We start from the raw sequence: 19336 nt of genomic DNA on the forward strand, positions 1-19336 counted from the left end.
TATATGATATATATTCTTTATATATTGCAAATATATAATCTTTAAAAGTTTAAATAATTAAAAAAATACTATTTGAAAGTTTATCGATCAAGACCATAGTAACTGTAGGAGTTTGGAGAACATGAGGCAAGCTACCACAGCTCAGGATGACCTACAAAAGCGGCAGGTTTGAACGGTGTTTCACAGGCTCATGTAATTCAGATCCAGAAGAGCTTTTAGGGTCTTGAGCAATGGGTAGAACTTATCTAGGTAGGCAGGCAAAACTGGCATGCCAAGTGAATGGGAGTTTTGTTACCTAATGTGATAAGGTTGTGCTCATTTCTACTACACAGTTAAAGTGTGATGTTAGTTGGAGAAAAAGAGTGAACAACTGACTGGTATGTCTTCTTTCTCTACAGAGGTAAAGTGTAGGATACTTCTGGCTCTTCTGGAGTATTCAGGTAATATTTTGCATTATTTTCACTGTTTGGAATTTGCAATGCCTTCAACTCTTTACAGAATAGATGGAAATATGATCCCTCCTCTAAAGCCTTGCAAAGATTAAGAAATTACTTAGTTTTGATAAAAACATAAAATGTATGCTCTTCTTCAATTACAAGTAAAAACATGAAAATGTGTAAATATACACAAAATATAATTAAAAAGGAGAGAGGGAACAGGTGGTGGTAAAGTTACTTGTACAAATAGATGTTACTGTGAAACTGTGTCTAGCTTTTGTTTTTAAACTAGGATGTAGGCGGGTTCAGAAGCAAGGAGTGCAGAAATAGACTGCGTTTGATGGGAAGAATCTCCATCTGAAATCGTATTGGAAGGGCAGGGACACAGAGAAGGGAAGACTATGCCACTTTTACAGTCTACTGCACTTGGAAAATTTAAATTATAAATGAAGGGATGAGCCAAATTAACCAAGATGGCTTTCTCTTTTGATGATTTTTGCCTGGCTTTTTGACTGAGTCATAATAATAAAAAATTTTGCATTTTTTGGACTTTAATAATGGCAACACAGTCGATGGACGTCACTTTAATGGATTACATCAGATTCTCACTGCTTCTCTGTGAGGCTGTTACTGTTTCCACAGTTTTAAAGGTGAAGAAATCTTCGTTCAGGCAGATTAATAATAACTAGTAAATGGTATTCAGTCAACACGTTTTCAAGCATCTAGAAGATTAAAGCATATAGATGCATTCTCGAGGAAATGAATATACAGTAGGCCAGTTCCAGAAGTGGTCCTGGAATGCATTGTTTTACTCATCAATATTCAGAAGGCTGTTCTTGCACATCCTTATTTTGATTTTATTTTGATTTTTCTATTTCTAGCATAATTATCCTTTTTCCAACTTAATTTACTCACTCTTTTTTCCCTGTTACATTTGATTGGTACCAAACGTAGCCAAATTACTCCATACTGTGGACTACAAAATTATGCTTTTCACTTGGAAAGAGTAGACAGTGTCTGCTAAATATTATCCTTATGTCTCTTTTATTCCTGTCTTTCTCTCTCTCTAATCGCTTCTTTTGTGTGTCTTTGTTTTAGTTTGCTTTCTTCTCCCTACAGTCTCAGAATAACAACTGATTACTTGCATGTTCAGTAACCATCTCATTCCTTTTAGATCAGCGACCTTACTGTGGAACTTAAGCTTTTTAAACAACTGAGATTAAAAGAAGTGTTAATGTTTTAAAACATATTTGAAGAAGATGAGTTTAAGGAGGTGCTTAAATACTCAAATGAACGTCAGCCTTGGATACGTAAAAATCCATTTGTTTTGAGTGTATTCCCACTACAGGGGAATTCTTACTTGGCAAAAAGTAATAAACAAGCTGTCACAAAAAGACAGAACTTGGTTTTCTTCATTTATTAGAAGCTGAGAGCAGCTGTTGTGATTCTTGCTGTAGTTCTTATTGATAAAAATGAGGGATGGGGATAACTTGGTAAAGGATGGTCGTTCAGATAGCTTGTGATCCAGTGTGCAGCTAGAACATTGAGGTTCAAGACAGAAACTAAGTAGATAAAATTTCCCCTATATGTTTCTTGTGCATTCTTGCTTTGTTTTTTTTTCAATTATCCTATAGTAAAGTGGAAGATCTGGGGAAATTTTAAAAAATACTACTTCAATAGCTTTTGCAGGAATACTGCCATCTATTAACTAGAGAATAATTTCTTAAGACAAATCTAATTGGAAAGGTATTGCGTATATCAAGAGTGGAAAGCTAAGGTCTAGAAACGGAAAGATGGGGTTCCACTGTAAGCTTTAGGAGAGATCACGAGAGTTAGTAACTTTGTCCCTAGTAGAAATAATGATCTCCACATTGCTTTAAGAAGAAATAATCAAGTTTCTTTTTTTTTTCAATCTTAAAAAGAGTACTTAGATGTTTAGTCTGCACTCTGTTACCATAGTCTATATGCATGTGTTTGTTAGTTGCTCTACTGGTTCTTTATTTTCATCCAGTAAACATTTATTGAATGTCTGCACCCTGTTAGAAATTGTGCACAATGGAATAGGTGTTTTGCTTTTTTTCTTAAATGAGAATTGGGCAAAGTTCTTTCCCAGTTTAGCCATTTTATAGTTACCAGTAAAACTCTTTTCCATCTACTAGAGCGGGGTACGTGGTATATAACTACTTGAGGGAAATGTCTAACACATGTCGTTAGTTAAATTAATAAGCTGAATCACCTGGAATTGCCATAGTCAACCATTTTGACCTAGCAAAACAGCAAGTTCATGTAGTTCAACCTAATAAATGAATATTAATATATAATTGAATAATATAATCAAATACCTTTAATATTTAATCCTTTTTCTAATAAAATTTTCAAAAGTGGCTTTTACTAACAGTGAAGCTGAGTAATAAGCAACAATTACATTATGTGTACACATGCTTTGATGTTATTAAAAACAGGTGTTCGGTGTTCTTGGTAAACAACTTAAAAATTTGGCCTTTTATCAGTAAAGCAAGAACTCATCCCTGAGTAAAGGCAGCATTTATATCTCTGTTGTACACTAATACTGACAGTGCTTTGTTTCACAGGATTCCGAACCGTGGAAATATTCCGTACACTTTTGGGGGTGTGATGATTTTTATCTGTGTTGTTATTCTTCCAGTACAAGTGGTTTTTCAGTGTATATAATGTATGGCTTGGTGTTTCTATTGTTCATGTGGTTTGTATACATCCAGCGCCCCCCAGAGAAGTGAACCCCTTGGGATCAGGTTCTCAGGGACAGAGCTGCCTTTCATTTGAAAAACCTGCAGCCCAGGAGTGGCGGTTCACAGGGGTAAACATACCATCAAAGGGGCTCAAGCAAAAGTCCAGTTAATTGCAGAATAAGAATGCTAGTAAAAATCAACTTATGCTAAAACTGTAAATATATTACTTATTTCAAAGAAATATAGGAATTTATGAACTGGACCTATTTATAGCTCATGAAGTTGAATTGGTGACTTCAGGAGATACAGATTTCCTCAGTGTTACAAAAAATTGGATGTCAATACTCTTTTCCCCGTGTGCATTTCACCTTAAAATTTGAATACGTTTAGTAGGTAATTTTTAAAAATTTAGTATTAGTAATGTTGTATTTCATTTGCCAGCACAAACTGAAAAGTTGGACTCGGAGTTTCCTTTAGGAAAGCGTCATGCAACAATGCAAATTGTGTTCCATCATGAAAAAAATGTAAATAAAATAAAGCCTTATTTTATTGGGTCATATACAACAATTTAGTGATTGCAAAATAAAGTCACCAATTTCAATTCAGAAAAATTATTTTAATGTTTCTAACCTTTTTTGGTGTTCAGTGTTTTTCTCAACAGCATATTTGGTAAAAAGTATGTGGACATGAATGGAGCTCAAATTCACATTTGTCCCATGGTGTGAGTTTAGTGAAAGGATGAAATAACAGTGAATGCAAATCCTTAATGAATTGGTTTTATTCAACTATGATGTTTTTCAAAACTTTCTGTATGTTCCCCTGGGTCACAGACAGTGAGACACAGCTCCGAAGAGACATGGTTTTCTGCCAGAGTCTCGTGGCCACGGTCTGCGCCTTCTCCGAGCAGCTCATGGCGGCCTTAAACCAGATGTTTGACAACAGCAAGGAAAATGAGATGGAAACTTGGGAAGCCAGCAGACGGTGGCTGGACCAGATAGCGAATGCAGGAGTTCTTTTTCACTTTCAGTCACTTCTGTCACCGAACTTGGTAAGGAACCACAGTGCCTCCTACTGGCTGTACCAAGTGTAACGTGCGTTGGAACCTATTCCCAGTCAGAAGTGGTTTTTCCCATGGGCAAATATAGTTGTAATAAGTATGTGGAAGGTACTCCTTTCCTGATTTTTATTTATTCTCAGTGGCTGCTAACAGCCGAGACTTAAGTCCTGTATCCCTAAGCGCTGGCTGAGAAAGTTCATGAGGGGACAGAGGGTCTGTCTGCTGTGGGTCCTTATTTCCAGCCCAGAAGAAAGAGCCCGCTGTGAAACCTGAGGTCCCCCTGAGGTTGATACTCTGTTAAGTCCTCTAAGAAGAGCTCTGACAACTTGCATGCCCTACTGTCAGACAAGCTGTTTAAAATTTGCAGTGTGTTAAATGATTTATTTCCTTCCTCTGTATGCATGTTTGTCCTCTTAAATCTAAGAACATTGCCTCAATTACTGTAGAGTATTCCATGTTTATGCATCAGTTGTCCACAGTGGAGAGGAAGAAAGGGTCTCGAAATATTTGATAAATAAAACTGTGGTGAACTTAGATTTTTTTCACATACACTTTCTGTGGTTCTGATGGTTGTCACGATGTATAAAGGCAAATATGTTCATTTTCTGTAAACTTAAGGCACTTGTTAAATAGAATTGTGAGTTGAAACACGAGATGCTATTTTATTTGTTAAAGGACACACAGAAAATGTGGCTACCAAAGTAATATGATTGAGGTTTTAAATAAATGTATATGAGTTTGCACAACAAAATAATGTTTTTCTTCAATGATATTGAGGACAGGGAGGTAATTGCAGTCATAGAAAATTCTGAAATGATAATGTAAGGTAAGAAAATCTATCCACCTCAGTGTTTTTCAGAGAAACAGAGTTAGATTACTTTGAAAAGACTCTACACTCCATGTGGATAATCAATTTCTTATTTGGTCAACCAAAAGAGATCTAATTAATGAAAAATTTGAAATAAAACACTTGAAAAAGTGTTTAGAGAGAAAATAAATATTAATTAATCATTGCCCATCAAATACAAATTACATAAGATAGGACACCCACTTCCTAGTACATGGTAGGTGTTAAGTGTTTGTTGAATGAATGAATGAATGAATGAGGCTTCATTTCTGTTCTGTTCTTACTTTAAAACTACCATTGTCTCAGCAAGTGCTTGTACTTTTCACTTTTGAAATCCCAAGGAATGGGAGAAAATATCTGTAATTCATATTTCTGGTAAGTGACTTATATACAGATTATATAAAGAGTCCTTAAAACTAAACAATAAAAAGACAACTCAATTAAAAATCAGGCAAAGGATTTGAATGGACATTTCTTCAAAGAAGGTATAAAATGCCCAAAAAGCACATGAAAAGATGATCAACATGATTAGCTGTTGGGGAAATGCAACTCACAACTATGGTGAGATCCTCTGTCGCAGTGAGGTGGATGACTGTAATCCAAAAGACAGATAGACACAAGTGTTGACGAGGATGTGGAGAAACTGTAACTGTCATACACGGCTAGGGGGACTGCAAAATAGTGCAACCGTTTTGGAGAACAGTCTGGCAGTTCCTCAAACAAGTTGTGGTATATCCATACAATAGAATGTTACCCAGCAATAAAAGGGCATGAGGCTCTGATACATGCCACAACCTGAAACATGCTGTTGAAAACATTATGTTAAGTGAAATAAACCAGTTACAAAAGGCCATGTATTGTTTGATTCCATTATTAGGTAATGTGTGAAACAGGCAAATTTTAGAGACTGAAAGTAGGCTAGAGCTGGCCTGGGGTTGAGGACTAGGGAAAGGAACATGGAAGGTGAATGCTAATGGATCCTGAGTTTCCTTTAGGGATGGTGAAAATATTCTAAAAGTAGATGTTGGCGATGGTTACACAACTCCATATGTAGACTGAAACCCCCTGAGCTGTACGCTGTAAATGGGTGAATTTTGTGGTATATGAATTATATCTCAAGAAAGCTGTTTACTTTTTTAAATTGGCCTTATGCAACCCTTAAGTGTATTTAAAGAATTGATTAAAAGATCCAAAGGTAGCTGAAAAAAAAGTCAAAGAAACCCATAGTCTTTCTGCCTCTGTAACAAGGACATAAAAGCGCCCCAGTACTCTGAAAGCCTCCCTGGGTGCTGCAGACGCTGGTGGTCTGTGTGTCCCTCAGCTCTGAGTCCCATCCTAGGTCCTTGGCTGTGGCTTTAGCCACACCTGCCGGAGCTTTGTAGCCTGGATGTTATGATCAGAGCCCAGCCTGTTGGGGACATTTCTTCCTCTGCGTATATTCCTCCCAATTGGAAAAACGCCGATTCTTCAGTCCTGTCCTTCCAGTTCCAGGTTCTTGACATTTTTCTGCTGTTTTGAAGGACTTTAAAAAGTAACGGTCGGATAAACATTTATGCAGCTCTTACTGTGTACCATAATTTATATTAAATACCATACTAAGGTGCAAAAGTGGTGATGCTCTTAACCTTTTGTATCCATGCTGTCCTTCTTTGGGGTCTGGGGCTGCCTTAGTGGGGTTTTTTTTTTTTTCACACAGTGGAAATTCTTTACCACTTCCTTCACCCTGTACTCATGGTGCCCCCAAAATGTGACTATAAGCTTACAGCAATGCAGCTTCTTAAAATGTATGTAAAATGTACTAAAATTACTGATTGAAAGGATCATTGGCATTTTTTTTTAAGGAAACAAATGTTACCTTTAAAAGAAAAGATGTGTATGATAAGTTTAATCATTCTTTCATGAGGAAATTAGTAAAGGACTTTTATTAGCACCCTGAACTGCTAACAGGAAGGCCAGAATCCAGAGCTAGAAAGATGATGTCGCAGACACAGACAATGAACTTGTTACCATGTCCGGGCCTTAGCTGCGTTGGCTGTGAAATTGTATGCTGTAAGAATGAAATGAATGATTAAAACAAATCCAATCTCATATTCACAAGATTCTAGATTAAGTCCCCATAAAGGAAAATGAGATGAAAATGGATTCTTGTCCCCAAGCTCTTTGGAAGAAAAATCATTACATACATGCAAATTGCTTTTATCACAGCTTTAATAAATTGTGAATTGGATAATGCATAGGTTATCTTATTGTAAAATAGGATGACTGTTATGTACTGTGGCTTTTTAATAAAACAATATTTTTGCCTTTCAGCTGTTCTGTATAAGATTATAGAGGTTTAGAGGCAAATAGCATTTTTTTTGTGTGTACACATTTATTTGTTACTAATAAACAAAAATCAATGTAATTAGAATCCAGCTACAAAATAGGCTGCAGAATTTTGTAGAATCATCTAGGCAGCAGAGAAAAGGAAAAATATAAAACTATAAAAGAAACTGTAACTCTGGGGATTTGAAAATTTTATTTTAGGCAGTAAATTCTTAGATGTGTTGAGAATTTGGTTTGCATGTAAATAAAACGCAAGTGAAGTTAGTTTCGGTCTGGAGTTGCTATGTTGTGTTATGCTGTGTTATGTTCTATCGCAAACAATCCTAATCATATCATGTATTGTTTTTCTTTCTTTCTAGACAGATGAACAAGCCATGCTAGAAGATACACTGGTCGCACTATTTGATTTGGAAAAGGTTTCTTTTTACTTTAAACCATCAGAAGAGGAACCACTGGTTGCAAGTAAGTGGTTAAATATTTCATATGTGTTTTATAGGATTTCTTTGGCATCAAACAGCAACATATGATGTAACTTTGATATGAATATATTTGATATGCAGTTTAAGTTTATATAAAATGCTATATTTAGGGTAAAATAATAACAAACTGTATAAGTAATAGAAAGTATATATGAGTTAAATCTACAGCTAATTTTAAATTTTTGTTTTTATCTATTAGTTTGACCTCTAAAACATCTCCAATGTCTAGTATATTAAATAGGGACTCAATAAATATTCACTTAATCTGTGATCTAAGAATGATACTCACTCATCGAAAATTTCTTAAATGCCTCCTTATGGCCAAGCACTATTCTAGGTGTTGGATACAATAGAGAACTAAACAAGTAGAAATCAGTAATAAGAGAGATAAATGAGTTAATCTGATAATAAATTAGAAGATGATAATATCAATGCATGAAGGGAAATAGAAAAGAACGAGGATGAAGATGAAGGGGCGGATGAAAGGGGGTGAAAGGTCGCACGTGTGTGACATGCTCAGGAGGGAAGCCTTCCTAAGGAGGAGCGTGAAGATCAGAAGCACGCCGTGCAGACAGGGACCCAGCCACACAGGTAGAGTTAGCCCTCGCGAATTGGTTCCAGACACCCCTCAGCTGCCAAATCCAAGGATGCTCAGGTCTCTCTTATAAAATAGTGTCCTCCCACATACTTTAAATTACCTCTGGGTTACTTATAATACTTAACACAGTCCAAATGCCGTGTAAATAGTTGCTGGTCTGAGGCAAATTCAAGTTTTGCTTTTTGGAACTTTTTAGAATTTTTTTGCTAATATTTTTGACCTGTGGTTGGTTGAATCTGTAGAAGCAGAACCCGTGGATACGAAGAGCTACTGTATTTGGGACGGGGTGTTCCAGACTCACTGGATACAGTAAGAGCAAAGGCCCCGAGGTGGGGGCATGTGTGGCAGGCTCTCGGGACAGCAGGGAGGCCTGTGTGGCTGGAATGGAGTGAGGGAGGGGAAAAGAATAAGGTGAGAACAAAGAGGAGGCCAGACCTTCGAAGGAGCTGAGCCTTTCTGACTAAGCCGCTGAGCAGGGGGATGGCACATGGTAAAGGTGGCCTGTCTTGCTGTGTTGAATAGACATTCCTGGGGGCAAGAGCAGAAGCAAGAGAGACCAGTTAGGAAGGCCCTGCAGTGACTCAGGTGAGAGATGATGGTGACATGCCCTTGAGGGTAGCTGTGGCGATGGGAAAAGTGTTTGATTCTCTATGCATTAAATTTTGAGGATAGAGAGAATAGAATTTTATTAAAGTTTCATCTCCACTGATAAATGAGAGAGAGCAAGAACATGAATTACAATGTTGGGGGTTTAGGTTGTATTCAAGGGAGATTCTGCCTGGTAAAGCAGATGATTTGATAAGGATAATATTATTTGAACAAATTGCATGGTGTTCTGTGGGTCGGTATAAAATGGAATGTATTTTCATTTGCTTGAATAATGCAGGCATAATTTTGCTACAAGGCAGAGAAACTCTGTTTTCACAATATAACCTGATGTTTTTTCTTTTAAATTTTGCCTAAGGAACCATAAGCTCACAGGAGTGCTCTTTTCCATGGTTTAAACTTGACATTAGTGGTGAATGGTCTGTTGAGAAAACCAGAGATGAACCAATATTATAAGCTTGATAAAATATTTACTTACTGCATATATACTATGAGAGATTTAGCTTTGGCATATTGAAAAATATACAAAATTTTAAACATAATTAAGACCATGTAAGTAATATTGGGGTATAAATGTACACGTGACAAATACAAGAACTGTGATACACCTTTGGCAACCCATTTTTATGTATTTCCCAGAAGCATAACCTCGACTTCTGAGAATACGTCCCTAGGGGAAGGTCAGTCTCATTGCTACACTACTAGACATTCCAAGCGAATTAAAACTGTCGTGGTAAGAGCGTAGTTATCATTTTAAGTTGATTCAGGAAAGAAGAGAGTTATTTATACCCAAGTGTTGTCACATCTTATTGAAGTGGCATAAGAAAACTAGAGCTTTATTATTAATTGCGTATGATTTGATCTTTCTCTAAGCCTAGAAGCAGAGGCGTCAGATTGACTAATTAATTTGCATCGCTGTAATGAAGACTGGTTGACTTCCTGGCTAGGAGGGAAGGTTGGGCTTTGGCATCAACAAACCTGAGTTCGAACCCTGACCCCATTCTCATCAGCAAACATGAGAATATTAGCTTTCCCTGACTCAGAGGGTTGTGAGTCTTAAAGGAAATAATGTATTTGAAAGTCTCTAGCATTATAAAAGGCTCATGATAGTCTTGTAGATAATTGTATATGTCCTCTTTGCTTTATTATTTTGTATTCTTTCCCAAAAGCTACAGTTAGCATTACTCATTGTCTCATGTTTACATTAAATAATAACCAGATTCTAAAGAAATATGGCATTCCAAGCTAGAAGAACTCAAATATCTGGATAGAAGACATTTCATTTTCTTTGAACAAATAATTGTTAAGTATGTATAGCATGCTTAGTGCTGAACTAAGTTCTAGGGATATAATATGGACTAAATAAAACAAAGTCCCTGTTGGTATGGAGCTGAGTGACTAGTGAAAGATAGGAAGGGAGAAACGGGTGGTGTGACCCACATCAGGAAAGGGAAAGTACAGGATACTTAACCATGTCACATTATGTCATTAGTGAAGGAGGAATAAATAATAAATGATACAGTTGTATATAATTAACTTTAGTTTGTGGCAGATCTTTATATTTTGGAGAAGAGCAGAATGACAGCAGTTCTTCCTCTTTTCAGTGATGGATAGAGGTATTTTATAGTAATTATTAGGGGAATGTGTATGTTTGAGCCTCCACTCTTTCTGTCTGGGCCAGCCATTGCGCCTGGAACTGTGATTTCCATGCAGAATAAGTCAGACGTGCCTCTGTCTTCGTGGAGCTCACAGCCTAGTTGGGAGACAACACCTAAGGAATCAACTGCAAAGATAATGAGGGTCGTGATAAATCCAATGCAGGGAATAAGTAATGCATAAAGAATAAGGGTGAGGTGGCCCCTTGAGGGGTCACCAGACAAGGGGTCTCCACAGAAGTACCGTTTGCTCTGATCTGAAGGACAAGAAAGACCCAACCTTGTAGAGGGTCAAGGAAGAGCAATTCAGGGAAGGGGAACTAACAACTTCTTAGTCAAAGCCTTATTTTCAAACTCTCTGGCCCCTTCAGTGATGGGAGGGGGGCATGTTTATGGGGATGAGATGCCACCATCGGAACTCCACTCCAGAATGAATCCCTTTATGGGATGGAATCAGAGACCTTTTCCTCATGCAGTAATGTTTTGAAGGCTTTTAAAACTTACATAGTGCTAGTCATCAAGTTTTGTTTTTCATAGTCGATAAATCTCCCCAAATAAAAGGCATAATTTCTAACTGCACATTATCACACACTTTTCCAGGTGCACCGGATACTTTGAGGGAAACAGTCTTCATTCTTTCACATAGTACTCTTAGTTTTAACTGCATTTTAAATTTAGATTACTTGATAATTTTCAGTCATTTCAGTTCCTTAATTCCTGGTATAGTAGCTTTATCCATTCTTTGCTAGCCCAATAATACGGAACTCCAACTGCTGCACTGTTATTTTCCTTTCAATAACGTTATCCATTTGGAAACACAGAGTTTGAGTACATGGGTGCCAGTGAGTAAAGGGATGGAATTTAACAAAAAATAAAATATGTATAAACAACATTGTATGAAAAGGGGAGCTAGAAGACACAAATATTTAGTATATTTAAGTTTATATTTTCTTTAGTGTTCATGCATCTTTTTTCTTTATTTTAGAACCAGAAAAAAGGATTTTCCCAATCATTAAAACTGAGTTAATTTCCAACTCTTCAACTGCAAAATTTATTTTTTCTAAACCAAAATTCGTCTCCCTTAAAAAATAGTAACAAAAATAAAATAATAATTAAATGGTATAAAAGAGACTAATCGATAGATGTTAATACAATGCCACCTCTATTGATATGCAGAACTAGTTACATTTAGTAAGGAACCTAGAATCTGTGATCAATAATGGTATTTAATCTTGAACTCTACTTTTATATACAGTTATATCTCAAGAAGCACGTTAAAACTAATAAATGTTGAGTCAAGAACATATATTAAATGCCTGCTCTATACCGGCCTTAATTTTTAACTGGTTAATGTGACTAGCCTTTTAGGAAGCATTTACATTCTTTTTTAATGAAGTGGAAGTTATTTGTCATGGATAAGATCACAAAACGAAGAGGATTTACAATAGCATTGTGAAAAACTCCTGCAACATTTCAGCTTTTCAAGGTGGTTGCTTTTTGTTTTTGTTTTGAGTGATTAAATGTAAGACCTTTGAAAATCGCTAAAAGAATTTGGACAGATGATTTTTAATGACTGTAGGGCATCAACAGAGGTAATGCGTTTTTGATCTGGTGCTCAGGGGACGGAGCTTACAAAACCCGTGCTAATTTTGATAATGGTTGCTATGTACTCAATTTCTTGCACATTGCTTAAGAAGTCAACCCCAAGGACTCATTCTGACTGAAATATGAATGAGGCAGCTGCCCTGGGAGGTTCTGACTCCAAACCATGTGTAGCTCAACTTCTCATTTAGTTAAGAGAGACATCTGGTGTGTTAAAGTGTGACGAAGTTTTCTGTTACAGAATTTTATATACAGTACGGTAATAAATCTGTCACTTTAGCTAATGAGAATCTGGTTTAATACTCTTTCACCGAATAGCAGCATGGGTCTTCCAAACCTGAACTTGATGTACATGGGTATTTTTAATATATTAGTCTCTAGGAGTTTTCAGGATTCTTTTTAAAGTTTAACAAATATACTACACAACGTATCCTGATTTTAGGAAGTAAAATAACATCGCATGTCATTTTAGATGTTCCTCTCACGTATCGGGTGGAAGGAAGCCGGCAAGCTCTGAAGGTTTACTTCTACAGTGACAGTTACCATTTTGAACAGTTGCCTCAACGGTTGAAAAATGGAGGAGGGTTTAAAATTCATCCTGTCCTTTTTGCACAAGGTAAACTGCTTTCCTTTTCATACTTAAATTATTTTATCTTTATCAATTCTTTAAATCTATGTAATTGTAAGCATCATTTTTTCCGTTAATCCAAAAATTTCTTCATAGCACCTACGTGATATATTTACTTTAAGGAATGTTTATTAAGGAAAGAGTTACGGTTTAAATAGTTGTCAAATAGGATGGCAGCATGATTTATAATGGAGAAACAAGGCGTGAGTGGCTTAAATAAATAAAGATAAATTAATTTGGCTTAAATAAATGAGGGTAGAGCCATTATGGTTAAAAATATTTTATGAGATAGAAAATGTTTGATAATGTACACATGCATATTATAAAAAAGAATTTGTTATAGTCTCAATTATGTTGTACATGTATGTATATATTTACATGCGTGTAAAATGTTGGATGATTAAATTGGTGGTGATTTTTTATTCTTTGAGTTTTTCTGTACTAGGTCAACTTTTTGTCAGTAACACTGTATTCCTTTCATAATTAAAAATACTGTTTTGACAAATGAACAATGAGTGTTAACCACAGTAGAAGAAATTAAGAATAACATGAATAAGAAAAATCTTGCAGTGAACTGACTTCCCAGGGAAGGTCCTGGGTCTTTTTTATTTCTAGGGTCACAAATGCTGTCAGAAAAGACCAGAAATCCAGATTACTGTGTAGTTTCTTTTTGTTTATGCTTTAAAAAAAAAATCATGCTGTGATCACAAGATTGAATCAGTTTCTCTGTGGGGTACAGAACATTTCATTTTTTCTTCTTTGGAGTTTTTAAGACTGCATTGGTTTTACAATGGAATTTTTATATCCTCATAAAAAATGAGAAAAGTAGAGGAATAAAATCAATCTCAGGAACTGAAGAAGAGATAGGCATATGAAATCCAAATTCACTACCAAGCAAAAACTCTGCTTTGTACCACATCGTGTTGTTATAATTCTAGAAGATAGATTACCCTTTCTTCGACTGCAATAGTTTAAAAACAATGCCTACTTCAAACAGATACTTGGCAAGAATACATTTAAGTGGAGGAAAATTTCAGCAAAGACATCTTAGGGGTTATTAGAAGGTATTTCCACTTTTCTTTGGGGAACTATGGTAAGGTCCGTGTAGGTAATAAAAGAACCTATAATGAAGAGAAATACAAAAGAAAAAGAAGCTGAAGAAAAATAGACCTTTGGAACTATGTGAAGAGAAGAGTTTAGCCTAAAATATATTAAAAGCCATTGCCAAGAGAGGTAGTTTTAGAAGAAAGTTTAGAAGAAAGGCTGGAATGTTAACTTTTATAGGGTTTCACCAGAGCTTGCAGTTCTTAAAGCCTCTTCACTTCCTTTCTTTTATTTCTCTCTTTTTAAAAATTCTGTCTTTGAAATCATTACTGAGAGGACAGATGGCATTAATCATCTCTTCTAAAAAAGTGATTGCATTTGTGACACGTTAGCCATAAATAGCTGAATATTCATACCCAGCAACAACTGTGCATGGGAAAAAGATTATTTTGCAAGTAACCTCGATTTTATAATTGTGGCTAAAGCTAACTTAAAAACAATCCCTAAATACATATGATTTCAGTGAGTACAGTATTGCTTTTACAATGTCATTTAAAGAAAAACCCTAGCAAAATGTTAGGTTTGGGCATTTGCACAGCAGTAAAAATATGAAAAATGGTTTGAAGAAGCGACAGTGGAAACACTTCTGCAGTGGAGGTCGCAGGTAGGTAAAGAAGATTGGAAAACAGTGTCTCATTAAAAATCTGTCAGCGATAAGGTTGTTTATTTAAAGGAGTTGCAGAGGTTCCTCTACATTCATAAAACTCCCCCGAGGAATCTTTAGTAGCTCTGAGTATTCATCAGATAGAGAGACGCACCGGAAATTCAGCCCCAGCTTGAGTCGAGATTCCCATCTGGTAATTGAAAGTGGTGGGAAATGGAAGAGATTCCAAATGGAGTCTATTCCTGGTGATGGGAATTTACTTGATGAAAGTTTTAGTTTTATGTGTGCATGAGTCTTTGCTGGCAAATAAAAAGGAGAAAAGTAGACAAATTTGAAAGTTTCCTAGGAAATGTATTTAAGTGAGCCTTCCTAAAGTTGTCTGTCGTGCTGTGTACTTAGAGCAAGAAGCAAATGTCCTGCCTTCTCATTTTTCTTACCTGCATGGATCTTTGGGCAGAGGGCACCGTGATGGATGGGGCACCCTGCCGAGATGGGACCAATCAGTGGATCAGGAATTCCAGGGTTGGAGGCAATGAGCGTACACTTTAGGGAACGTACAGTGCTGGAACCAGAGCTGCAGGAGAACAGGAGTCCAGGCAGGTGAAATGAGTGATGCCGATTTCCAAGGTGAGGAACACAGGAACAGCCAGACGGGGGAGTTAGCACAAAGCATAACCAAGATGCTGGAAGGAGGAGGTCACTAAAGCACTCTTGTAGAAGTCCTTTGACAGGTCAGAGAATTAATCCTCTTGGGGTCCCTGAGCCCTTGGTGAGATAAGCAAGTAGCTCTAAACTGGGTGAAAATGGGGGTCGCAGGAGGATGGATGTGGAGGGTCCCTCCCTCCTCCCCTCCTCCCTGGCTTATTTTCCTGATGTCTCTCAGTGGTTCTCAAGGCTGGTGGCCCTTTACTCACCTTGGGAGCCTTTCAGAAAACACCCATGCTTGGTCCCACGTCAAACCAATTAAATCAGAATCTCTAGGAAGTGGAGTCCAAATGCTAGTATATTTTAGAAGCTTTCCAGGGATTCTAATGTCCACTGGGTGTAAGAAAGCACAGAGCTCTGTGGATTATGAAACACTGTGCAATTATCCAGTTAATCTTTGTTTAGCTAGATTAAACCATTTCACAAGTCTTTGACACTTTCTGGATTCTGGGGAGCTGGGGCAGTGGGGTTGGATCTTTTTGCTTCTGCATTGTTAGGTCATTAGGATGCAGGCTGTGATTTGGGTGGGACCGTTTTCTTTAGCAAAGGCTAGAGATGCCCTAGATTGCTGACCGCCGAGGGATGTCTTCTGACCATCACAGCAGCTGGGCCACAAGCCCTTCATTTCGGAAAGGGATTTCAGTGGGTGGGATAGAGCATCTGCCGTGTTCACATCTCGTACCTTCAGATCCGTTCTTTTGTGGGAGGAGGACTGGGAGGGTGTCTTTCGTGACTGTGACAGGCGTCTGTTCCCGGGGGGATGATTTAGAAGCAGTATGTCAATGGGACAAGCTTATAGCCGGTGATGCCCCAGCTGGTCTTGGGGCTGCAGCAGATTCTCGTTTTCCCTCTTCTATCCCTTGTACGTTAGCCTCACTCTCAGCCTGAGCCTCTGCTGGTCTCAGCGGCATGAATAAGACCTTCAGCTCTGAGGGGCCTGATTCCCTGGTCACTGTGTCCTTCTCAGGCCAGGACTGCCGCAGTTGTCCATTTACCATCAAATTTGGGCAGAGGGGATACAAAGGAGAGACCTGGGTGGATTATCTGGATGCCATACTTGTGGGCTTCAGCATTCCTTGGCTTGTGCGGCATAATTACAATCTCTGCTCCACCTCCACGTGGCCCCTCTACGCGTGTCTGTCTCTGTGTCTCTGTCCAAATTTCCCTCTTCTTCTAAGGACAACAGGCATTGGCTTGCGGCCCACCCTGATGCGGTATGACCTCATTTGATTGATTACATCTATAAGACCCTATATCAAAATTAGGCCACATCTGCAGCCACCAGGGGTTAGGACTTCGCCATATTTTTTGGAAGGATACAGTTCAACCCTCAACAGATGCTAAGCATGGCTATTTCTGTTTCCACCCCTGATTCCTGAACCCATGTATTGTACCTCTTAGGGACATGGCATCAGATAACAGTCTTTGATTTTAGTTATAGATTGTGTCCTGGAATGCGCCATCCCTTCCCTGTAAAGTGTTCTTACGTACCTAGTCCCTGGGTCTCTGGTGGTGGTTTTCCTTAAACAGAACGGGGCATGTGTTCCTGGTTCCTCTCCGCAGGCACAATCTTGGGTGTATTTGGTTTCTTCACCCGCTGTGAAAAAAGCTGGCGCCAGAAAGTGTTACTCCTAACTTTTACGCCTTTAGAAGGTGTCTTTCTGGTCTCAGAGGATAAAGAAAGTCACCCAGAAATGTGAGCGGTTTCTCTCTTAAACAGAAGGGAACATTTTGTTATCAGCATTGTCGGTTCTAAGTCACCTTCATTGGGGTAGTTTTTTTCCTAGAAAACTCTTCTTAACATCCTTTAAAAGATGAATCCTTTAGTTCTCTCTTTGGGTTTTGCACAGTGTTTATAATAAAAACATTAAATAGCATTTTAAAGAGGAAGGAACAATTCCCAGAATTGAGATTCCCTGAATCAGTTAAGAGTTGGCCTCGGAACCTGTGAACCCACCTCTCCTTACAGGGCAGCACAGTCTCTCCCGCATGTTTGTCACAATGGGAACAACAAAACTTGTCTTCCTCACAAACACTGTGACCAGCTCTGAGGAATTCTGATCAACTGTGACAATTTCTGGGATTTGTAACAGTGCATATGTAGGGTCTTATTTAACCAATAAAGTACCATTGCACTATCAGAAGAGGGTGTTAGTTGAAACTATTTTTAAAATTATTCCTCAGAGATTCTGTATTTTTTCTGATTAATCCCTTTTTTGGAAGAGCCTTAAAATGTGTTTTGAGTGAGTGGAAATGAGGCTCATTTTCAGTCTTAGAATAATTTAATCTTTAATTTTCTCTAACATTCATTATATTTTCCTTCTTTGCTAACCACCTGCATTGAATGGAATGTTTTGCTTCTAAATTCAAAAGTGCTAGAAGTAAAGCAAGCAAACTCAAGTAGTACTTTACATACTGCTTTTCACTAAATGCCTTTAAATAAATTATAAATTAAACATTTATTCAACCAAGTGTGTCAGTATTATTTTTAAGGAATATTATATGGATGAAAATTAAGGAAACTAGACAAGAAAATGCTAAGGACGGGGTCAAACTTTGAAGTTTGGGCATTATTAAATATTTAACGTTTTTTTGGCTGCAAATGGAAATTTAATTTGGTAAAATATCATTCCATTTTCTTTTTTAAAAAAATAACTATAAATAACCAAGCTATTCACCTAAAATTATGAATGGTGTTCTTCCTCTGCTTTGTCGTATAAAGTTTACTTTATAAACATGACTCATCTTTTTTTGTTCATTTTGCTACAACCATGGCCATGCATGTGCCATAAAATATCACTGAGATTCTTGACCAAATTGTTAAACTCTTTTCTCATTTAAAAAAAAAATGACATAAGTTGTGGATTTTAACTGTTGTTAATTTGGAAATACCATTAAGAAATGTAGCAGAAGTTTATTGTAACAAGCTTATAGGACAGGGCTGGACCTTCTGGCCAACACTGAGCCATCAGGACTTTTATAGGAACTAGATCACAAATGTTTACTTGTTCCCTCCCGACCCTCTGCCTCCATTTCCTCTGCTGTCCCTTCCTAGTGTTCACCTTCCAGTCTTTCTGGTCTTAAATCACAAGTTGACACGCCCTTGCATGGACCCTCCTTTTAGTTCCCAAAATGTCCTGTTTGGCTGAGCGCCCTCGTGCAGAATCTCTGTCTCTCATGGAGACTGACTTGATTGTGCCTGTGAGGCAGTGGGCGCCTTGCCTGATGCATGAAACACATTCGATAAATGATAAGAATAGTCATGGGCGCTCGGATACTATTTTTTTTAAACATTTTTTTATTGAGTTATAGTCATTTTACATTGATTGTGTCAAACTCCAGTGTAGAGCACAATTTTTCAGTTATACATGAACATACATATATTCACTGTCACTTTTTTTTCACTGTGAGCTACCATAAGATCCTGTATATATTTCCCTGTGCTATTACAGTATAATCTTGTTTATCTGTTCTACATTTTGAACTCCTAGTCTGTCCCCTCCCACCCCCCGCCCCCTTGGCAACCACAAGTTTGTATTCTATGTCTATGAGTCTGTTTCTGTTTTGTATTTATGTTTTGTTTTGCTTTGTTGTTTTTTTTTAAGATTCCACATATGAGTGATCTCATATGGTTTTTTTCTTTCTCTTTCTGGCTTACTTCACTTAGAATGACATTCTCCAGGAACATCCATGTTGCTGCAAATGGCATTATGTTGTCGGTTTTTATGGCTGAATAGTCTGAATACTATTTTTTAATTTAATTATTTCCCAGGAACCATAATTAGTAGATGCTCTTATTTCACAAATGAGGAACGTTAGGATCTCGGATATTAATGAACATGCCCAAGGTCACAGCGCCACTAAGCAGTGACAGTTGTGGTTTTACGCCAGTGCAGGGCTTTCTCTATCGGCTTTACAGTTAGAAAGAATTCACGCTGAAGTATGACTATTGATGGGCTGCAACCTCCTGGAATGCTGTCC

General features: G+C 37.5%; 1 protein-coding gene across 2 annotated transcripts in view; it reads left to right on the top strand.

The window, feature by feature from the left end:
- The window catches only part of PREX2 (phosphatidylinositol-3,4,5-trisphosphate dependent Rac exchange factor 2), a 235549-nt gene that overhangs the window by 157488 nt on the left and 58725 nt on the right, over window positions 1-19336 (top strand). For both annotated transcript variants that reach the window (XM_032470041.1, XM_032470042.1), the window contains 4 exons: window positions 399-440; window positions 3976-4193; window positions 7734-7836; window positions 12787-12930. In XM_032470041.1, coding sequence (XP_032325932.1) covers window positions 399-440; window positions 3976-4193; window positions 7734-7836; window positions 12787-12930 — 507 coding nt within the window. The remainder of the gene's footprint in view (window positions 1-398; window positions 441-3975; window positions 4194-7733; window positions 7837-12786; window positions 12931-19336) is intronic.

This window comes from Camelus ferus, chromosome 29 (assembly GCF_009834535.1).
Source record: "Camelus ferus isolate YT-003-E chromosome 29, BCGSAC_Cfer_1.0, whole genome shotgun sequence".
In the NCBI taxonomy this organism is placed as follows: Eukaryota; Metazoa; Chordata; class Mammalia; order Artiodactyla; family Camelidae; genus Camelus; species Camelus ferus.